The sequence below is a fragment of the Lynx rufus genome, unplaced genomic scaffold (assembly GCF_022079265.1).
Source record: "Lynx rufus isolate CCGP_SWC_20201006 ecotype Redwood Valley unplaced genomic scaffold, mLynRuf1.p SCAF_2, whole genome shotgun sequence".
NCBI classification, from domain to species: Eukaryota; Metazoa; Chordata; class Mammalia; order Carnivora; family Felidae; genus Lynx; species Lynx rufus.
This window is the reverse complement of record NW_025814834.1, coordinates 33297841-33317575: the sequence shown is the minus strand read 5'-3', so window position 1 is coordinate 33317575 and position 19735 is coordinate 33297841. Positions and strand designations below refer to the sequence as shown.

General features: G+C 35.2%; 1 protein-coding gene and 1 non-coding gene across 2 annotated transcripts in view; one reads left to right on the top strand and one right to left on the bottom strand.

The window, feature by feature from the left end:
* BMPR2 (bone morphogenetic protein receptor type 2) overlaps positions 1-19735 on the top strand; it is a 202699-nt gene that overhangs the window by 112949 nt on the left and 70015 nt on the right. Inside the window, exons 2-3 of the mRNA XM_047085535.1 lie at positions 1588-1758; positions 2890-3060. Coding sequence (XP_046941491.1) covers positions 1588-1758; positions 2890-3060 — 342 coding nt within the window. The remainder of the gene's footprint in view (positions 1-1587; positions 1759-2889; positions 3061-19735) is intronic.
* Positions 10991-11114, bottom strand: LOC124516848 (U6atac minor spliceosomal RNA). The gene has a single exon (XR_006963237.1). It is a non-coding gene; the product is annotated as a U6atac minor spliceosomal RNA (small nuclear RNA).

Below are 19735 nucleotides of genomic sequence, written 5' to 3'. Positions count from 1 at the left end.
CCCAGCAGCTTGGACCTGTGCAGACTTTCTTGGGGACAGTCTCTCACTGGACAATGGCCGGGTTCCAGCTTGTCTCAGAAAATGTTCAGCATTTTCAGTGATTGTGCAGCAGCAAAGGTTCAGAGATTATGGCAAATCATAACACACAGCTAGCACCAGGTGTTGCCACAATCTGGCGTCTTTGTCCCAATATCAATAAATATGGCAGTTTTCTGGGGTCCACTGGGACTTTTGCCTGTGGGGAGACCATAACACCTCTACCAGATGCACTCTAAGCAAGGAAACTGCTTCTCCCCTCTGTGGCACATGGACCCCACAGACCGGCACTGCCTGCTCTTGATGATTCACCCTACTTCCTCACCGGAGCACCACCAGGCACTGAGATCCTAAACTTCACACTTTGTGCTCCACTGTTTATAGAATCCTGGTGGTATTGAAAACCTCTCTTTTCTCCCTGTCAATGATTGTTGGGAACGGATTTCCTAGTCAGTCTCCTGCAAGTGTTTTCACTCTTTCTCTTTCTTTCTCTCCAGCTGCTTTTTGGGGGGATGCTTTTCTTGCACAGATCCCGATGCCCTGCACTCTTCCCCTTTCTCTTCTTTCCCTGTTCAGTCTCTGCGAAAGCAGCTCCCTTTTCTCTGCAGCTTTTCTATCCCCCAGTTCACTTCTCTGCACTGCGTACCTGCCACCCAGGTGCCCCAGTAAATTTGTTTTAAAAACTAAGGATATTAGGGGCGCCTGGGTGGCTTAAGTCGGTTAAGTGTCTGATTTCAGCTCACGTCATGATCCCACGGCTCATGAGTTCGAGCCCTGTGTCACTGTGTGCTGACAGCTTGGGGCATGGAGCCTGCTTCAGATTCTGTCTCTGTCTCTCTCTGCCCCTCCTCCACTCTCTCTCTCTCTCTCTCTCCCTCTCCCTCTCTCTCTCCCCCCCCTCAAAAATAAATAAACGTTAAAAAAATTTTTTTAAACAAATTTACTAAGGTATAATTTGTATACTATTTTAAGTGATGGATTATTTTTTTGTAAATTTACAGAATTGTGCAACCATTATCACAATCTAATTTTAGAACATTTCCATCTGCCTAAAAAGAAACCATGTACTCCACTGGTAGTCACTCTCCTTATCCATAGTTTACTGTGCCCAATGATGTATGTTTAGCTTTCTACAAATGACTTTAAACTATGATAAATGTGAGTCCTGCAGAATTTTACAAGATTATTTAGCCCTCTAGTTTATTAAATTGTTTGTTTTTATGTTTTGAAGTTTTGAGAATTTAAACCATGAACTTTTAAAATGATATTTCTTTACTCACATACCTAAATTGTTTAATAGAGTGGTGAGAATAATTTGTGTGAGAAGGGATTGATTTTGAGAAATCAGTTTTCAGGTTTGATTCTTCTTTGGTGCTAGTTAATGAACAGGAAGAAGTTATTGAATAAATATAAAATTACAAATTTATTCAAGCCTTGATAGGGATTTAGTGGAAAATTTATTATGCCTTTCAAAATGACTAAGATTTCATAAAATAATGCTTTGCTAAGATTGTCATAAAAATAAATTTGTCATTCTTTTATTTATTTTAGCTTCTCAGAACCAAGAACGTCTCTGTGCATTTAAAGATCCCTATCAACAAGACCTTGGCATAGGTGAGAGTCGAATCTCTCATGAAAATGGAACAATATTATGTTCAAAAGGTAGCACTTGCTATGGCCTTTGGGAGAAATCAAAAGGGGATATAAACCTCGTAAAACAAGGCAAGTCATACTTTTCTTACCTGAAATAACTTTGTGTTTCATATCATTGAAATTTATCTAACAAGGACATGGACATGGATTAAAACTCTCTCTAGGAAAACAGTTTTAAAATATATATCCATGTATATATTCATCCATAAACTCCATATTTGTGAAAGGTAGTTAGATTTTAGCTTATTTTTATAATATTTTTCCTATTATAATGTTAACAATGTATTTTCTTTCTATGAAGTTTAGAAAATATAAAAAACTAGAAGAAAAACAAATGTCTACAATTCCATCCTCTTACAAGCTCTTTTACCATATTAGTTTATTCCCTGCAGGTATATTTTTTATGTACCTCTATGTTTATTATATGTGCGTATACTTATTTTTCAAAATTAGAATGATGTAGTATGTATAAACAATTTCATACCCAGTTTTCCCTATCTTAAATTATAGTATGAACATTTTCCCATATCTTTAAATATTCTTTGAGAACATTTTTAACCTCTGTACAATATTTCACTGTATACACACATATTGTGTACACACAATTTACTTACACATTACTCTGTTGTTGGACATTTTACTGTTTTTCAGTTTTACTATAATACATAACGCTTCAGTAGATATCTTTGAACTTAAATCTTTGATTATATCTGATTATTTGCTTGGAATAGATTGCTAGAAGTAGACTTATTAAGTTATAAGGCATGAATATTTTAAAGGCTCTTTATAAAAATTGCCATATGGCTTTCTAGAAATGCTATATACATTTACATTCCCTCCAGGAGTATATGGGAGTGTTACTGAAACCTTGTTACAATTGTATATTATTTTTTTAAGCCTAGAACAATTTAATAGATAAAAATGAAATATTAATGTTACTTTAATAGTAATTCTTAGATTAATGATGAGGTTAAACCATTATTAGTGGCTTTTCTCCCCATGAAATGCTTATTAATACTTTGCCATTTTTTTGTTATTTAAACAATGTGTATTTCCTATTGATTTGCAGGAGTGTTTTATAACATGTATGTATATGCACTTATTCTGTCACATTGATTGTAATTATTAATTTGTTATTTTTCTTTAAATTTTATATATTGTATTAATCCCTAACTTGTTTACGTTAATATCAATTTGTAGGATGTTGGTCTCACATTGGAGATCCCCAGGAATGTCACTATGAAGAATGTGTAGTAACTACTACCCCTCCTTCAATTCAGAATGGAACATACCGTTTCTGCTGCTGTAGCACAGACTTGTGTAATGTCAACTTTACTGAGAATTTTCCACCTCCAGACACAACACCACTCAGTAAGTACTTTAAGTATCTTACTTTTCCTTGTTAATTCCTTTCTGCAAAGATTTGCAAAATTTAAAAATATATAAAATCATCAGTTTGGGCAGGAGTGAGAGGGAGAGTTCAAAACTTCATGAGACTACTCTAACTACCACCTGAAATCCAAAAGAGGTGCACCAGGATTTCTAAGGTATCAGTAGATTACCAAATAATTTTGAATCAAAATATGGTACTTTTCCAACACCTGTGGAGGAGAATTTGGCAATATTAAGAAAACTACATGTGTGCTTTCTTACTCTTTCATCCAGCACCCCCATCTGTAGGATTTTATCTTGAAGATATATTTCTAACAGTACAAAAATACATATGCATAGAGGTACCTGGCTGGTTCACTTGGTAGAGTATGCAACTCTTGATCTCAGGGTCATGTTCAAGCTCCACATTGGGCATAGAGCTTACTTAAAATATATATGCATAGAGTTATCCATTGCAGTATTATTTGTAACTGCAAAATATTGGAAAATATCTAAAGGTTCAGGAATAGGAGATTAGTTAAAATATACTCTGGTATATACATATAATGGAGAACTACCTATACATCTATAACAAAAAATGAGTAAGATCCCTGTGAATTGATATGGAGTGATTTCTAGAGATAATGTTAGGTGAATAAAAAGCATATATACTATGCTGTCTTTGGTGTAAAACAGAGCTTGCCATAATTTACAAAAACAAAAGATAAACCAGAAAATAATGAAGTTGGCTACTAACAATGGAAGGAGAGAGTAGAGTGGAAAGTATACAAAAAAGAATGAAAGAACTTATATAAGGATTTTGCAAACACAGTGTTTGATTATATATACTCTTTTGGACAAGATGGGATATAAGAGATGGAAGAGAACTGCAAACAAGTACTGAACTCTTTTAGGTTTGCTTTTTGGTAGTGTGGAACACAGCAATTCTGAAACAACCTTAGATGTATAATAGGATTAAGAAAAAATGAGTAAATGGTGTTGTTCTTGGGAGCTGGTGCTGTTACTGAGGGAATATGCACATACAATTATAGATGGGAAGACAAGAGAATATTATGTGAGTAGATTATAATTCAAGGTGTAAGTATGGATTTATGACTTTAAAAACATACATATGTATGTGTTACATGCATGGATAGGTGGCCATATAAATATGTGTATATATTTGTATGTGTATATATTTATATTCATGTGTGTAGTATACCCATACACATACCTATGTAGATTTCTTAGCTCTATTTGTTGAAAAGGACAAGAAGCATTAGCACCCCAGTAGCAGTAAGCAAATGTAATGCCCAGATTTAGACTTTATTTATTTGTTTCTATTTATTTATTTTTTAATTTGTTTTTAAGTTTATTTATTTTTTGAGAGAGGGAGATACAGAGCATGAGCAGGGGAGGGCAGAAAGAGAGGGAGACACAGAATCCAAAGCAGGCTCTAGGCTCCGAGCTGTCAGCACAGAGCCCAATGTGGGGCTTGAACCCACAAACCGTGAGATCATGACCTGAGCTGAAGCTTGACGCTTAATCCAATGAGCCACCCAGGCGTCCCTAGTTATGTATGTATGTATGTATGTATGTATGTATGTATGTTTATTTTTGAGAGAGAACGAGAGCATGAGCAGGGGAGGGGCAGAGAGAGGGAGACACAGAATCCAAAGCAGGCTCCAGCCTCTGAGGTGTCAGCACACAGCCCGATGTGGGGCTCGAACTCAGGAACATATGAGATCATGACCTGAGCCGAAGTTGGATGTTTGACTGAGCCAACCAGGTGCTCCATATTTAAAAAAAAAAAAACATTTTTTTAAATGTTTGTTTATTTTTTTTGAGAGAGAGAAAGAGCGTAAGCAGGGAAGGGGCAGAGAGAGGGAGACACAGAATCCAAAGTAGGCTCCAGCCTCTGAGGTGTCAGCACACAGCCCGATGTGGGGCTCGAACTCAGGAACATATGAGATCATGACCTGAGCCGAAGTTGGATGTTTGACTGAGCCAACCAGGTGCTCCATATTTAAAAAAAAAAACATTTTTTTAAATGTTTGTTTATTTTTTTTGAGAGAGAGAAAGAGCGTAAGCAGGGAAGGGGCAGAGAGAGAGAGACACAGAACCTGAAGCAGGCTCCAGGCTCTGAGTTGTCAGCACAGAGCCTGATGCAGGTCTTGAACTCACGAGCTGTGAGATCATGACCTGAGCTGAAGTCTGACGCTCAGCCAACTGAGTCACCCAGGTGCCCCACGGTGCCCCATATTTTTAAAGTGTATTTATTTATTTTGAGAGACAGCGCACACATGCATGTGAGAAGGGGAGGGGCAGAGACAGAGAGAGAATCCCAAGTAGTCTCTGCACTGTCAGCCCAGAGCCCAATGTGGGGCTTGATCTCGGGAACTATGAGATCATGACCCAAGTCATGTCAAGAATCAGATGTTTAACCAACTTATCCACCCAGGCGCACCCAGATTTAGACTTTTATACCACTTCCCACTGAAAGGAAGTTGGGCTCCTTGGAAAAATGACTTATTCTAGGATGGGAGCAGGATAGGTACAAGATAAGCCCAAAGTGTCTTATAACACTAGAAAGTAAGAAAAGAAATGCCCCCAAACAGGTGGAGACTTGTTACAAAGGAGCTAGCTTGAAGTAACTCCTACTGGCTAAATTTGGGACAATTTGAGTGCTAAAAAAGTACAGTAGCAAATTGCAAACCATTGGAGGGAAAATGAACTCATGCATCTATGCTGAAAGCAGAGAAGGTAGAAGAGAGGGTACTTGTTTATAATAGAATGCCAGGTTTCCAACTGGTAAATGAAGGAGTTGGAAATTATCCTGCAGCTATCATGGTAAAGATTGGATCAGACAAGAATAATAAAAATATCCTAAATCTAAGGGCATTTTCAATATGTAACCAGGATATATGCATTGTTTTAAAGTCTCTCCCACATATTGCAAGGGAGAAATTAGTAATTATAAAGTGAGGGAATTGGATAAGACCTTGACCAGGTCATTAAAATTAATATTATTAGTGAAGACGGTAGATGGACATCCATGATACCCTGAGAAGGACACAGTTTCACTAATAGAATACTGTATTTCAGGTAAGATTTGCATAACTGGAATCTAATCATGAGGCATCATCAGAAAAACCATGAACTAGGAATGCTCTGTTACAAAAAGGAGATTTGTCAAAAATGTCAGTGTCATAAAAGGCAAAGAGACTGTGGGAAAGATCTAGATCAAAGGAGGCTAAGGAAACTTGACAACTAAGCCATACCTAACTCTCCTATACTGGATATAAAAAACTGTGATAAAGAACATTGTTAGACCAGTTGACAAAAGAGACGATTAAAGAATTATTTCCTTTTTTTTTAATGTTAATTTTTATTTTTGAGAGAGTTTGAGCCCAGGAGGGGCAGAGAGACAGGGAGACAGAGGATCTGAATGAAGTAGGGGCTCTTGACCTGAACCAAAGTCAGACGCTTAACCAACCTAGCCACCCAGGTGCCCTAATTAAAGAATTATTTCAATGTTAAATGTACTGAACCTGATATCAGTACTCTGGTTATGTAAGAGAATATCCATATTCTTAGGAAACATTCTAAGAAATGTTTAGAAACATGGAGCTAGAATGTATATATATTAACTTTTCTGAAATACTTTTAAAAAAAGCGTGTGTGTGTGTGTGTGTGTGTGTATGTGTGTATTCTAGAAAGAGAGAATGGTAAAACAAGTAAATGGGGTAAAATGGTAACAATAATTGAATATGGATAAAGGTAAATATGTGGGTATACTTTATACTATTCTTATTCTTATAACTGTTCTGGAAGTCTTAAATTTTTTCTGAATAAAAAATTAATTTTAAGAAATATTTTTGAGATGTAGCACATTTCAAGAATTCTCAGTCAATAGCTTTTATCAGTCCATACCCTGAGATCTTCATTTTGGGATTATTTCCTTTAATGTTTTGATGAAACACTAACTAAACTGAGAGCAATAGGAAGTTTTTTCATGTAGTTCCTATCTACTCAAAGTCATTAGCTTTTATTAAGAAATTATACTCTGGGGCGCCTGGGTGGCTCAGTCGGTTAAGCGGCTGACTTCGGCTCAGGTCATGATCTTGCGGTCCGCGAGTTCAAGCCCCGCGTCGGACTCTGTGCTTACAGCTCAGAGCCTGGAGCCTGTTTCAGATTCTGTGTCTCCCTCTCTCTGACCCTCCCCCATTCATGCTCCGTCTCTCTCTGTCTCAAAAATAAATAAACGTTAAAAAAAAAATTAAAAAAAAAAGAAATTATACTCAATTGACTACATTTATTTTCCACAAAGAAATAAACAAAACAGGGTCTCTAAATTTCACTTTTACATCTAGGTAGTTGTAAGAAAAGTGAATTTATGCATAAGTTCTCAAGATTTTTATGGCCCATTTTAGATTTTTACCTAGATTTTGGTCTGCTGTAACCTTTTGAACCAAAAGCAGAAGTGTTGCCAACAAAGAATCAATAATGTTAGCCCAATAAAAAGGGAAAATGTTTTAATTAAATGCTCTAATTTGGGAGCATTAACCCATTTATATATTTTGTGGTAAACAAAGCAAGTAAATTTGAAGTTAGTGCATAAAATGGATATTATTTTTTTCATTAATCTCAAGAAAAATAATCATTATTATATAGAATAACATTTAGTCTATAAATAATAGGTGCTTGATCAAAATAAAAAATCTGTAAGTGTTGAAGTTTAAAGAAATTAAAATATAGAATTAAGCAGAACTTTTTGTTCATGGTTATAAAATAATACATCAGTAGAAAATTTGGTGATGGTGATTTTTTTCTCCTTTAAAATTTTCTGTTATAAAAATATCATTTATTGAATATTTAACATAAATATTTGTTAAAAACATTTAAATATGTTTAATTACTAGAAACACAGTGCAAACTTATCAGAGATGGAAAAGGGGGATAGTGTCAGGTGACTGTTGATGGGGAAGGTTACATATTATTCTCATACTCTTGTAGTCTTTTAATCTTTAACCTGTTCGTATATTTGTGTACTACTTGTATAAGACAATATTAGGGATACCTGGGTGGCTCATTCAGTTGAACAACCAACCCTTGATTTGGCTCAGGTCATGATCCCAGGGTTGTGGGATTGAGCCCTGTATCAGTCTCCTTGCTGAGTGTAGAGCCTGCTTGAGATTCTCTCTCCTTCTGCCCCTGTCCCCCACTTGCTCTCTCTCTTTCACTAAAATTTGAAAAAATAAATAAGGAAAATATTAAAGGAATACCTGCTTGTTAAATTAGAAAAATAGAAAAATGAGATAATTGATAAGGAGAGAAATTACCTATATCCAAATATAACCATTGTTAATATTTTGAATGTTTGTTTTCTAGTGTTTCTCTTTAATCTTTGTATAGTTGTATTAGTGATAAAAACACATTTTAGGGGTGCCTGGTTGACTCAGTTGGTGGAGGATGTGACTCTTTGTCTTGGGGTCAGGAGTTAGAGCCCCATGTTGGGGGTAGTCTACTTAAAAAAGAAAAAGAAAAAAGAATAAGAAAAAAATGCATTTTAGATCCTGTTTTTTGTTTAGTAGACTAGTATTTCCTAGGTTATTGTGTATGTTTCATAGTCATCAGTTTTAATAGCTGTATAATATTTCATCAACTAGATATTTTCCTTATGCATTCCCCTGGTTTTGGACATTTAGACGGTTTCTGGTTTTTTGTTACAATAGGCATCCTTGTATATGTAATATTATATTAAATTACAGTTACCAGAATTATAATTTTTTATTAAAATTTTTTTAAATGTTTATTTAATTTTGAGAGAGAGAGAGTATGAGCAGAGAAGGGGCAGAGAGAGAGGGAGACACAGAATCCAAAGCAGGCTCCAGGCTCTGAGCTGTCAGCAGAGTGCGATGTGGGGCTGTAACTCAGGGACTGTGAGATCATGACCTGAGCCAAAGTCAGACGCTCAACTGACTGAGCCACCCAGGCACCCCCCCAGAATTTATAATTTCTATATCCAGTGGCATCAGTATTAAAATTCTTCGTTTATTGCCAGAATGCGTTTCCATTGGTGGAAACAGTTCACATTCTTCCATCAGTGATATACTAGAATGCATAGTTCATCATATCTTTATCAGCACTAGTATTGCTAAATAAAACTTTGCTGAGATCATTTTGAAAAATGATTTGGATTGTTTTTATCAGTGAGGTTCACATGCGTTTTTTTTTTTTTTTTATGTTTTTATTTTTTTTTGAGGGAGAGAGAGAGAGGGAGAGACACAGAGTGGGGGAGGGGCAGAGAGAGCCGGAGACAGAATCTGAAGCAGGCTCCACGCTCTGAGCTGTCAGCACAGAGCCTGACATGGGGCTTGAACTCACAGACTGTGAGATCATGACCTGAGCTGAAGTCAGATGCCCAACTGACTGAGCCACCCAGGCACCCCTGTTTTTACTGTTTTAATTTCCTATATTTGTTGTTCATTTGTAATATTCTTTCTCAATAATGAAACTAATTAGTTTTGAGAAAAATGATTTAGAATCATTGGAAATCTAGTCATTTCATCCCTTCTCAGTTTGTCTTGATACCATAGGGATGACAGGAGCTACATTGTAAGTAGTAATTTAACATGCATTTGTAACATTAAAAAAATTTTTCTTTTGAACCTTGGCCCTTTCTAAGGAAACACCCTTAATAGCTTTCATTAAAAGTTCAATGCTCATTTTATAGCGCCAAATTGTACATTAATCAAGGTGTTAAAATAAAACTTACACTGAAACAGTATCTCCATACCTCACATGACATTTTTGTGATGGCTATTAAAGCCTTGCATTTGCATAATATTTTTAAATTTCATAGTGCTGTCACATCTATAAATTCTTTGAAGATGTCTCCTTAATATTTGGGTAGTTCAGTCAAAAATAAACCCTTTTGGGGGAGCCTGGGTGGCTCAGTCAGTTGAGTGTCCAACTTTGGCTCACATCATGATCTCATGGTTTGTGAGTTGGAGACTCCCATCAGGTTCGCTGCTATCAGTGCAGAGCCCACTTCAGATCTTCTCTCCCCCTCTCTCTCTGCCTCTCCCCTGCTCATGCTTTCTCCCTCAAAAGTAAATATTAACCATTAGATAATAATAATTAAAAAAAACCCTTTGTCCTATTGAGTAACGATGCCTAATACTCAGGTTGAATGGTCATTCATTGAAATGGTTGTCTTTAGCAGATTTGATTTACAGCTTATCTTTTTTTTTTTTTTTTAACTTTTTGCCTATTATTGTATTGACAGTAAATGTCAGATGTTACTATTTGGGGCCCAAACAAAAAAAATGTTTTAAACTTTTATATTTGAAGTTATTTCAAACTTATAAAAACTTCCATATACCTTTTATCCACAGATTCACCAGTTATTAAACATACTGGCATATTTGCCTTATTATTTTCCCTTTCTCTATATACATATGGATATCACTATTTTTTTTCTGAACCTTTTATGCAGAAGTTACAGGCATCATACCTAAATTTTCACATATTTTGTAATTGTCCTCTTGTCTCTTTTACTAGATTCATTTTTTTAAACATTTTATTATAGTTGACACATAATGTTATGTTTGTTTTAGGTGTACGACATAGCAATTCAATATCTCTATTTAATGTTCACCACAAGTGTAACTACCATCTGTTGCCATACAACGTTATTACAATATCATTGACTCTATTCCCTATGCTGTACCTTTTATTCCCATGACTTAGTCATTCCATAATTGGAAACCTGTATCTCTTTCTCTCCTTCACCCATTTTGCCCATTTCCTTACTCCCTTTGTTCTGGTACCCATCACTTTGTTCTCTGTATTTGTAGGACTGAATCTTTTTTTGCTTGTTTATTCATTTGGTTTGTTTTTTAGATTCCACACATAAGTGAAATCATAAAGACGATAGTTTGGTGCCACAAAGTACATGGCAATGCCTTAAACCATATGTGTATTGTCAGGCCTGAGGGCCTCTTACATCTTTGTTAAGGGGAGTGCTAACTTATCCTTTCATACAACACTCTTCTATGAGAGTCTAAAGTCTTTGGTGATAAGGACTTTTTATTAATGCCCCTTTGTCTCCATAGTGACTCATGCAGTGTTAGGTATGTAGTAGTAGAAGTGCAGTAAATGTTTGTTAAATAATAATTTAATAAACAAAGGGATATATGCTAATGTATAAGTTTGGAAATATTTTCAAATGCTTGAAAGGAATAGGATTTGTTATTATTTGTAATCTGGCAATAGTGAATTCAGTGGATTCACTCACTAATGGACAGTTATTTATGAAAGCTGGTTGCTACTTTCAAAAAGGACAAATAGTTCATGAGATGCCAAGTGCAGACAAAAAACAATTATTAACTCCCTTATTTTAGATTCATCATGGTAAAGTACAAAAAAGCCCTACTTTTTCCTGTTCTTCTTTGCCATCCCAAAAATGAAACACCAGATTTTAATTTTTAAAATAATTCAGGAATATAGAAATTTTTTCCTAAATAGATGCTGTTACATGATCTTATATTCAGAGACCCTTACTCAAAACGTGCAATTGTGGCATATTTTAATACTGGTAAAGAAAATGATGCACAAGTAAGTTACGGCTTTTTAAAAGGTTATGTTCTAGGGAACAACAGAAGGTACTTAATGTTCTCTGTTTAGCTTATTCATTTCTCTCTCGATTGTTTTCAGCTGAACAGTTTACTTCCTGACATCAAACTATTCATTGCTCTTACTGGAATTATATCTTTCTCATCAAGTATGCATTTACACAATATCCAGAACCATGTTTACTTGCCCTCTTACTGCTATACCTCATACACGGAGTAGGGTTAGACCTGGTGGCAGTGAAGAAATAAATATATGGGTGACTGAGAATAACAAAATATAGCTCTAGCTCTCTTTCCTTAGAAAAAGCTTGTTTTTTGTACCAACCTCAGTTGAAGCTGAAGACCATAAGGTACTTAGTGATAGAAACTAAAGCATATGAGAGCAGGGAATCTTTAAGGTGGGGCAGGAGTTGTCAGGGAAAATATGACAGACTAACCCATGGCCATAAGTGAATATCTGTAATTTTGCTGAGCCACAGAGTCTTATAATCATTTCAAGATTTCTTTGATGTGGAGTTAGGGGAGTGGAGAAAAGTTATTCCACTTAACCTTTAGTTCTTAATTTTTTTTTTTTTTTTACAGATTAAAGATTTTATGTAGCCTTATAAAACTGCCCTATATATATTTTTGGAGACAATGAGATAGGGCACAAATTAATTATTTAATGAGTTTTGCATCATAAGATACTTGCAGTAAACTTAAGATTCTTATAAAATGTTGTTCCAGATGGGATACATGTGGTAGTGAAATTTTAATTGACTTTATCAGGATTATAGACTTACTAGACTGAGCAGTCTCTTTACAATAAAAATATAAAAGAAATTCAGGCATTTAGCATATAGTGAAATCAAAACTAGCTAAATAATACTTTGAAATATTTATTATGTGTCAGATGTTGTTCTAAGTGTTGTCTATGCATTAAACTTGTACAATTAACCTTTACAGAAACATATGAAATGGTTACTGTTACATTCTTACTTTAAGTTGAGAACACAGATACGTAATTTACCAAGTCACACAGCTAGTAAGTGGAAGAGCCAAGATTCAAACCTAGGTGTTTTGACTCCAGAATATTTGTTATTAACCATTACTTTCTAGTGTTTTTACCTGTTACTCTTCATAATCAGTTGTTATTAATCATTACTCTTACACTCAAACGGGGGGGGCAGTTTATATTTGTTTGCTCGTTCATTTGGAAGGAAGAGAGGTAAGATCATTTTGAAAATACTTGGTTACATTTCTTAAAATTTAAGGACTCTTCATGATTTTTTCACCATATCTCTGTACCACTGAGTATCATAACATGTTTTCTATATTCACATGACATATTACTTTATTATTTAATATTTTTCTTCAAATGATCTCATTAAAAATTATATGTCCTTTAAAGGGAAACTTTCCGTTACTACTATAAATGGAAAGCCAATGTCATAAGTAAAGGTAACTTTAATTATTTATCTAAAAATAAAATAAGAAAACTAAACCATATTATATATACTAGGTAGCTGGATGTTGTTGTTTGCCAAATGGTCTGAAACTTGAAGCTTACTTTCTCTGTGTTAAAAGAGAATACCAAATGTTTGAGAGGTAATAGAGATACATTGTCACCAAGTTGAGGTTTTCTTCTTTTATAATTAGACAGAAGAAAGGAAGCTAACTTTCATTATTACATGTCCATGTACCACCTAAATCCAGAAGTCTGACACTTCAGCAAAGTGAACTGTATTATTCTGAGTCTCTTCAAACCATAAGAGACTTTGTAGTATTCATTTTGTTTAAAAATAAAATCAGTCTTTAAGTAAATTAATGTATATTTATAGTATTTTACTTTCTTATCCCCTTAATTCATGCTTATGTGTTTGTAAATTCCCAGAGTTTGAAAGAAGTGTATAATTACTGTAAGGTTTGAACACTTATTTTAGAACAGCTTCTTGATAAGTTTTCTGGAATTAGTGTAATTAACCTCCCTAACTACAAAGTAAACAAAGTAATTAAGTTAGTAGAAAAGCAGACAAAAACTTGTCATTTTCTAAAAAATTAAATAGACTTAAGTTGTTGTATTTGATGTTCAAAGTTCTCCGATGAAAGTCAGTATAAAGATATAGAATACTTTTATTTTCTTTTATTTAAATCATTCATTAAGTTGATGGTTATATCAAATTGATGAGAAACAAAGATTGAATAAAGGTTTAAGAAGTCACATTCTAATTTATGCTGTGTGGTTCAGATTAAGTATTTTAACTTCAGTGTCTGGCAGCAAATATCTTTATCTCACACCAAGCTAGAAAATAGAAAAGAAAGCCTACATTTGAAGAAGCTGACATATGGCATTGAGCCACAGATAGGTTTTTAGCTGTTGTGAATTTATAATGATTTTTCAGTTTTTACTGCTTCTATGACAGCATTAAAGTGATTAAATAGACAAAAGGGAAATAAGGATGGCTAGAAGTCTTTGCTTAGTACTTCATGAAGCATTTTAGCAAGAGACAAAACAAAATATGTTGTTCTTTTTTATACTTACTAAAATATTAGTGGGGTGCTTGGTGGCTCAATTGGTTAAGCGATCTATTCTTGATTTTGGCTCAGGTCATGATCTCATGGTTCATGAGTTCGAGCCCCACATCAGGCTCCGTGCTGACAGTGCAGAGCCTGCTTGGGATTCTCTCTCTTTCTCTCTCTGCCCCTCCTGTGCTTGCTCTCTCTCTCTCTGTCTCTCAAAAAAAATAAACCTTAAAATTTTTTAAATAAAATAAATAAAAAATAAAAATATTAGTTGAGGGGTGCCTGGTTGTCTCAGTTGATAAAGCATCCAATTCTTGATTTTGGCGTAGGTCATGATCTATGTTTGTGAGTTTGAGCTCTGCATCGGGCTCTGTGCTGACAGTGTGGGGCCTGCTTGGGATTCTCTCTCTCTCTCTGCCCCTTCTCCACTAGCATGCTCTCTCTCTCTCTCTCTCTCTCTCTCTCTCTCTCTCTCAAAAATAAATAAACTTAAAAAAAAATGAGTGGAGAAAGGGTGGTGCAAGAGAAGTAAAGTATGTATCTTTCAGAAAATACTGGTTTTTTAATGCAATAGTAACAAGATTTTCTCTTTCTTTCTTTCTTTCTTTCTTTCTTTCTTTCTTTCTTTTTTAATGTTTATTTTTTGAGAGAGAGACAGAAGCAAGAGGGTGAGCAGGGGAGGGGCAGAAGAGAAGGGAGACACAGGATCTGAGGCAGGTCCCAGGATCTGAGCTGTCAGCACAGAGCCCATTGAGGGGCTCGAACTCACTGCCCATGAGATCGTGATCTGGCCCAAAGTAGGATGTTTAACCCACTGAGCCACCCAGGTGCTCCACAAGATTTTTTCACATATTATGTGGTGTTGGTCAGTTTTCATTCTAAAGTTTTGCTAGCTCTGCCCTATTGAATCTCACTTCTAATCCATACCTACATATTTCGTCCCTATTCTCTCTCTCGCAAAACAAAACAAAACAAAACAAAAAGTAATCCTCCATGTTGGTGTTTTCAAAATTTTTATTATTACTTGATTGTCCTGATGAGCAAGGCAAAACCTGTGACTAATCTGGCTTTACTGACAAACTCAGTGGAAACATTTGGTCTGTAAAATCTAAGACCCGAGCCTGTATGATGGAATTAACTGGTATTTAAAAATAAATGTCTTCTGAAATACTAGACAAGTTTGGATTTAGAAGCAAGATATAATTTCCATGTGTGTATTTTAACATATGTAATTTTTCTTGCCTTTTATTTCCAATTCATGTGTGTTCCTCTCTACCTGCCTTAACTGTTTCTCATTTCCTTGTAGTATCTCTCTGATCACTGACAATTTTCTGTATATGTTCATGTAGAAAAACTGATTATCCATTTAATAAATATTTAGTGGTTTCATCTTCCAACATAACATAAGAAGTAGAGTCACAAAAACATGAAAATACTTCAAAAACATTCAAAACCAAGATGAAACTAGGCTTGATTTGAATAGCAACTGGCTTTATAGTAGTATGTTGTTTTTTTTTTTTAAGTTAAAATACAATTGGCATGTAACATTCTATTGGTTTCAGGTGTTCAATATAATGAGTCACTATTTGTATGTATTGCAAAATGATTACAGTAAGTCCAGTTAACATCTCTCATTGTGTGTAATTATAAAATTTTTTGTTCTCGTAATGAGAACTTTTAATATGTACTCTCTTAGCAACTTCCAAATATGCAGTGCAGCATTATTAACTACAGTTTCCATGCTGTACATTTTATCCCCATGCCTTTTTTATTTTATAACTGGAAGTTTGTTCTTTTGACCCTCTTCACCGCTTTCACCCACTCCTTTCCTCTGACAACCACCAATCTGTTCTCTGTATCTATGAGCTTGGGTTTTGTTTTGTTTTGCATTCCACGTGTAAGTGAGATTATATGGTACTAGTCTCTGTCTGACTTATTTCATATAGCATAATGCCCTCAGGATCTGTCCATATTGTAAATAGCAAGATTTCTTTCTATTTTATAGCCGAATAATATTCCTATGCACACACACATGTGCACACACACACACACTCACACACACACTCACCCATTGATGGGACATGTAGGTTTTTTCCAAATCTTGGCTACTGTAAATAATGCTGCAGTGAACATAGGGGTGCATACATCTTTTTGAGTTACTGTTTTTGTTTTCTTCAAATACCCAAATTGAAATTGCTGGATCATGTTGTAGTTCTATTTTAAAACTGTTGAGGAACCTCCATAGTTTTTTCCATAGTTGGTCACACCAATTTACATTCCCACCAGCAGTGCACAAGGGTTTCCGTTCCCACATCCTCACCAACACTCGTTATTTCTTGTCTTTTTGATAAATAATATTTAATAGTAGTTGAACAGATACAGTTTTGGTTGGAAATGCATTGACAACTCAAATACTGTTATAAGCTCTTCTCAAATTGTCTCTGTAAAAAAAGTACATTATGTTCTAGCTATAGTATAAAATAAGTTAGCCTGATCAGCTGCTAAAAAAAACAAGATCATCTAAGAGGGGGGGGAAGTGCATTGTTTCAGAAATATTCACTTGATTCTTTGGGAGGTATATAGCATAATGATTAAGAGCTTTGGCTCTCAGTCTCAGTGCATGGGTTAAAAACCTTGCTGTTCTACTTGCTAAACATATCTTTAAACAGGTTACTTAGCCTCTTTCTATATCAGGTACCTCATATACAGAGTTATACTACCTATTTTATATGATTGTTGTATAGTACAAATGAGGTAGTGCATATAAAGTGCCTACCATATACTAAACATTTAATAAGTAATAGTTATGATTAGGAGAGAACTGTCCTTAAGTCTTTCTAAAAACCAGCTGTTACAAACATCATTCCTCGTTTAATTTTTCTTTTACCATTAAGGACATTTTTTTTGCTCATTTTTATTTATTATATGAGAGCCTATATTCTGTGACCTTTTTTTATTTGAAGAAAGGATTGTTTTTTGAGTTTCTTGTGAAATGTATTCAGGTTCCTATGTCTTTCTCAGTTGAGAAACAGAACAAAGATAATATTTTCTCATCTTTCATTAACTCCAGCCTCCACTAAAAAAAGAGCCATAAGGAGTTATCTCTGAAACAATGAATTATTCTGCTTTATTTTTCTGAGGTATATACTTTTTTTTCAGGGTTTTTAGCAATGAATAAAATAGTCTTCATTATTCTTGGATTCCATGTTTATGACTTCTCTTACTTACTAAAAATTTATTTGTAACTCCAAAGTCCATACTCATGGCGCTGTCTTGGTCATTCACAGACATGCACATAATAACAAAAACTTGCCTGACATGCCTGTTCCCAGCTGAGGTTGATCATGGACATGTTCTTGCCTTCTTGCTTCAGCTTTCATACTGGAAACAAGTGTCCTTTTCAGCCTATTTAATGGACTTTTTTGCATTTTTCTTGGTGATTTTTCAGTCTAAAGTGGCCCCCAAGTGTAGGGCTGATGTGCTGCCCTAGTGTTTCTAAGCACAAGAAGGTTGTGATGTACCTTACAGAGAAAATAAATGTGTTAGGTAAGCTTCTTTGGGGCATGAGCTATAGTGCTGTTGGCTGTGAGTTCAATGTTAATGAATCAACAATATACAGTATATTAAAGAAAGCATCTTTAAATAGAAGCACATAAAAGAGAAGGTTATGTATTGATGGGATTGGTGAATATGTTTTGACCAGAGGCTGACAGGACCCTAACCCTGTATTTCCTATAAGCGCATTGGTTCAGTATATGCTAATTCAGTGTGTGCAATGACTTTATATAACATAACTACCATAAATAATGAGAAACAAATATATATATACAGTTTTCCCCACTGTGTGAAAGTAGTATGTTCCTATGAAACTTTGCTAAGTTGAAATTTTTTGAGCATTCCAAGACCCCAAAAAATAACATCTCTTAGGCTTTCCTAGTATCTTAGGACACATCTTGCTAATGGATACACAGAATAAATCAAGATAAAGAACAAATGCTCACAAACACAGTTCACAGCTATGGCAGCTTGATGCTGAGATGCTGAGCATATTTCCGGGGGAAAGAGCTTTTGGTGGAACCACTCTCACTGCTCAGGTTGTGTACTGTTCCTGTAACAGCAAATGCTGAATGCTGTTTTCACTCTTTGACGTTTTTTATTTTAAAAAAATCCTCTCCAGATTTAATTTGGCTAGTGAAAACAGGTACTGTGTCTTTCATGAAGCAAAGTGATGTAATTCAAACTTTCAAAAAGTGGAGGATACCAGTATATTGTGGTAGGCAGCTTCTGACGTGGCTCCCAGTGATCCTTGCCTCCTGGTATTCCCACCTCTGTATAATCCTGTCTCCCTGAATGTAGGCAGGACTGAGTAACTTGATTCTAACAAAAAGAATATGACAACGGTGATAGGATATCACTTTTGTAATTAGATTTTAAAAGACTGAGAGTTCTATCTTGCTGGTATCTTGCTCTGATGAAGAGGGCTGCTTGTCAAAGAATGAGGTCTACTTTCTGCCAAAAGCCAGAGAGGAACTGAAGCCCAAAGTCCAGCAACCTGCAAGGAACTGAATCCTACCAACAACCACTGAGTGAGCTCAGATACTTGCCCACTTAAACATTGAAATAACTTTGGCACTGACCTAAACCTTGACTGCAGCCTTGTGAAAGATCCTGAAGCAGAGTACAGTTAAGCAGTGTGTGGATTCCTGAGACACACAGAAACTGAGATAATAGATGTATATTAAGTCAGTATGTGTTGGGGTAGTTTGTTATGTAACAATAGATAATTAATACATATGTAGTTAAATATTTATAGTTATGTATTAAGACCTCTGAACATAATGTATGTTTATTGCATGTGATGGAGCATGCAATAAAAGGTAATACTTTTTAAATAAAAAGTGTTTTGACTTTTGTCAGCTTCTATTCTTGCCCCTCAATGTTAAATTATTATTTTCTTTTCACTTCCAAGTTTTTGACAGCAGTGACCACAATTCCTTTTTTTATTACTGCTTTTTCCTCTGAAATTTTTCATATGAATTTTCATATGAAAATTTCTGTATATATAGAAAAAAAATTAAGGCTATTACAAGTGTTATCTGATGTTCCCTGTAGATTCAGTAATAACATTTTCAAGTTTGCATGGCCAAGGATATTTTTTAGTAGGGCTGCTATTTTGCATTTTGGATAATAGCTTAGTTGTGCAAGACTGTTCCAAATCTTGAAGGATTTTATTTATTTATTTATCTATCTATCTATTTATCTATTTATTTATTTTTAAATATTTCGAGAGAGAGAGAGGTTGGGGGCGGACAGAGAGAAGAGAGAGAGAATCGCAAGCAGGCTCCATGCTATCAGCACAGAGCCTGACAACCTGGGGGTTCGATCTTCTGAACTGTTAATTTCATGAACTGTGAGATCATGACCTGAGCTGCAATCAAGAGTCAGACAGCTAACCAACTGAGCCACCCAGGCGCCCCTAAATCTTGAAGGATTTTAAAGTCCCTGGTCTAAGACTCACTAAAGGCTATAGTCCT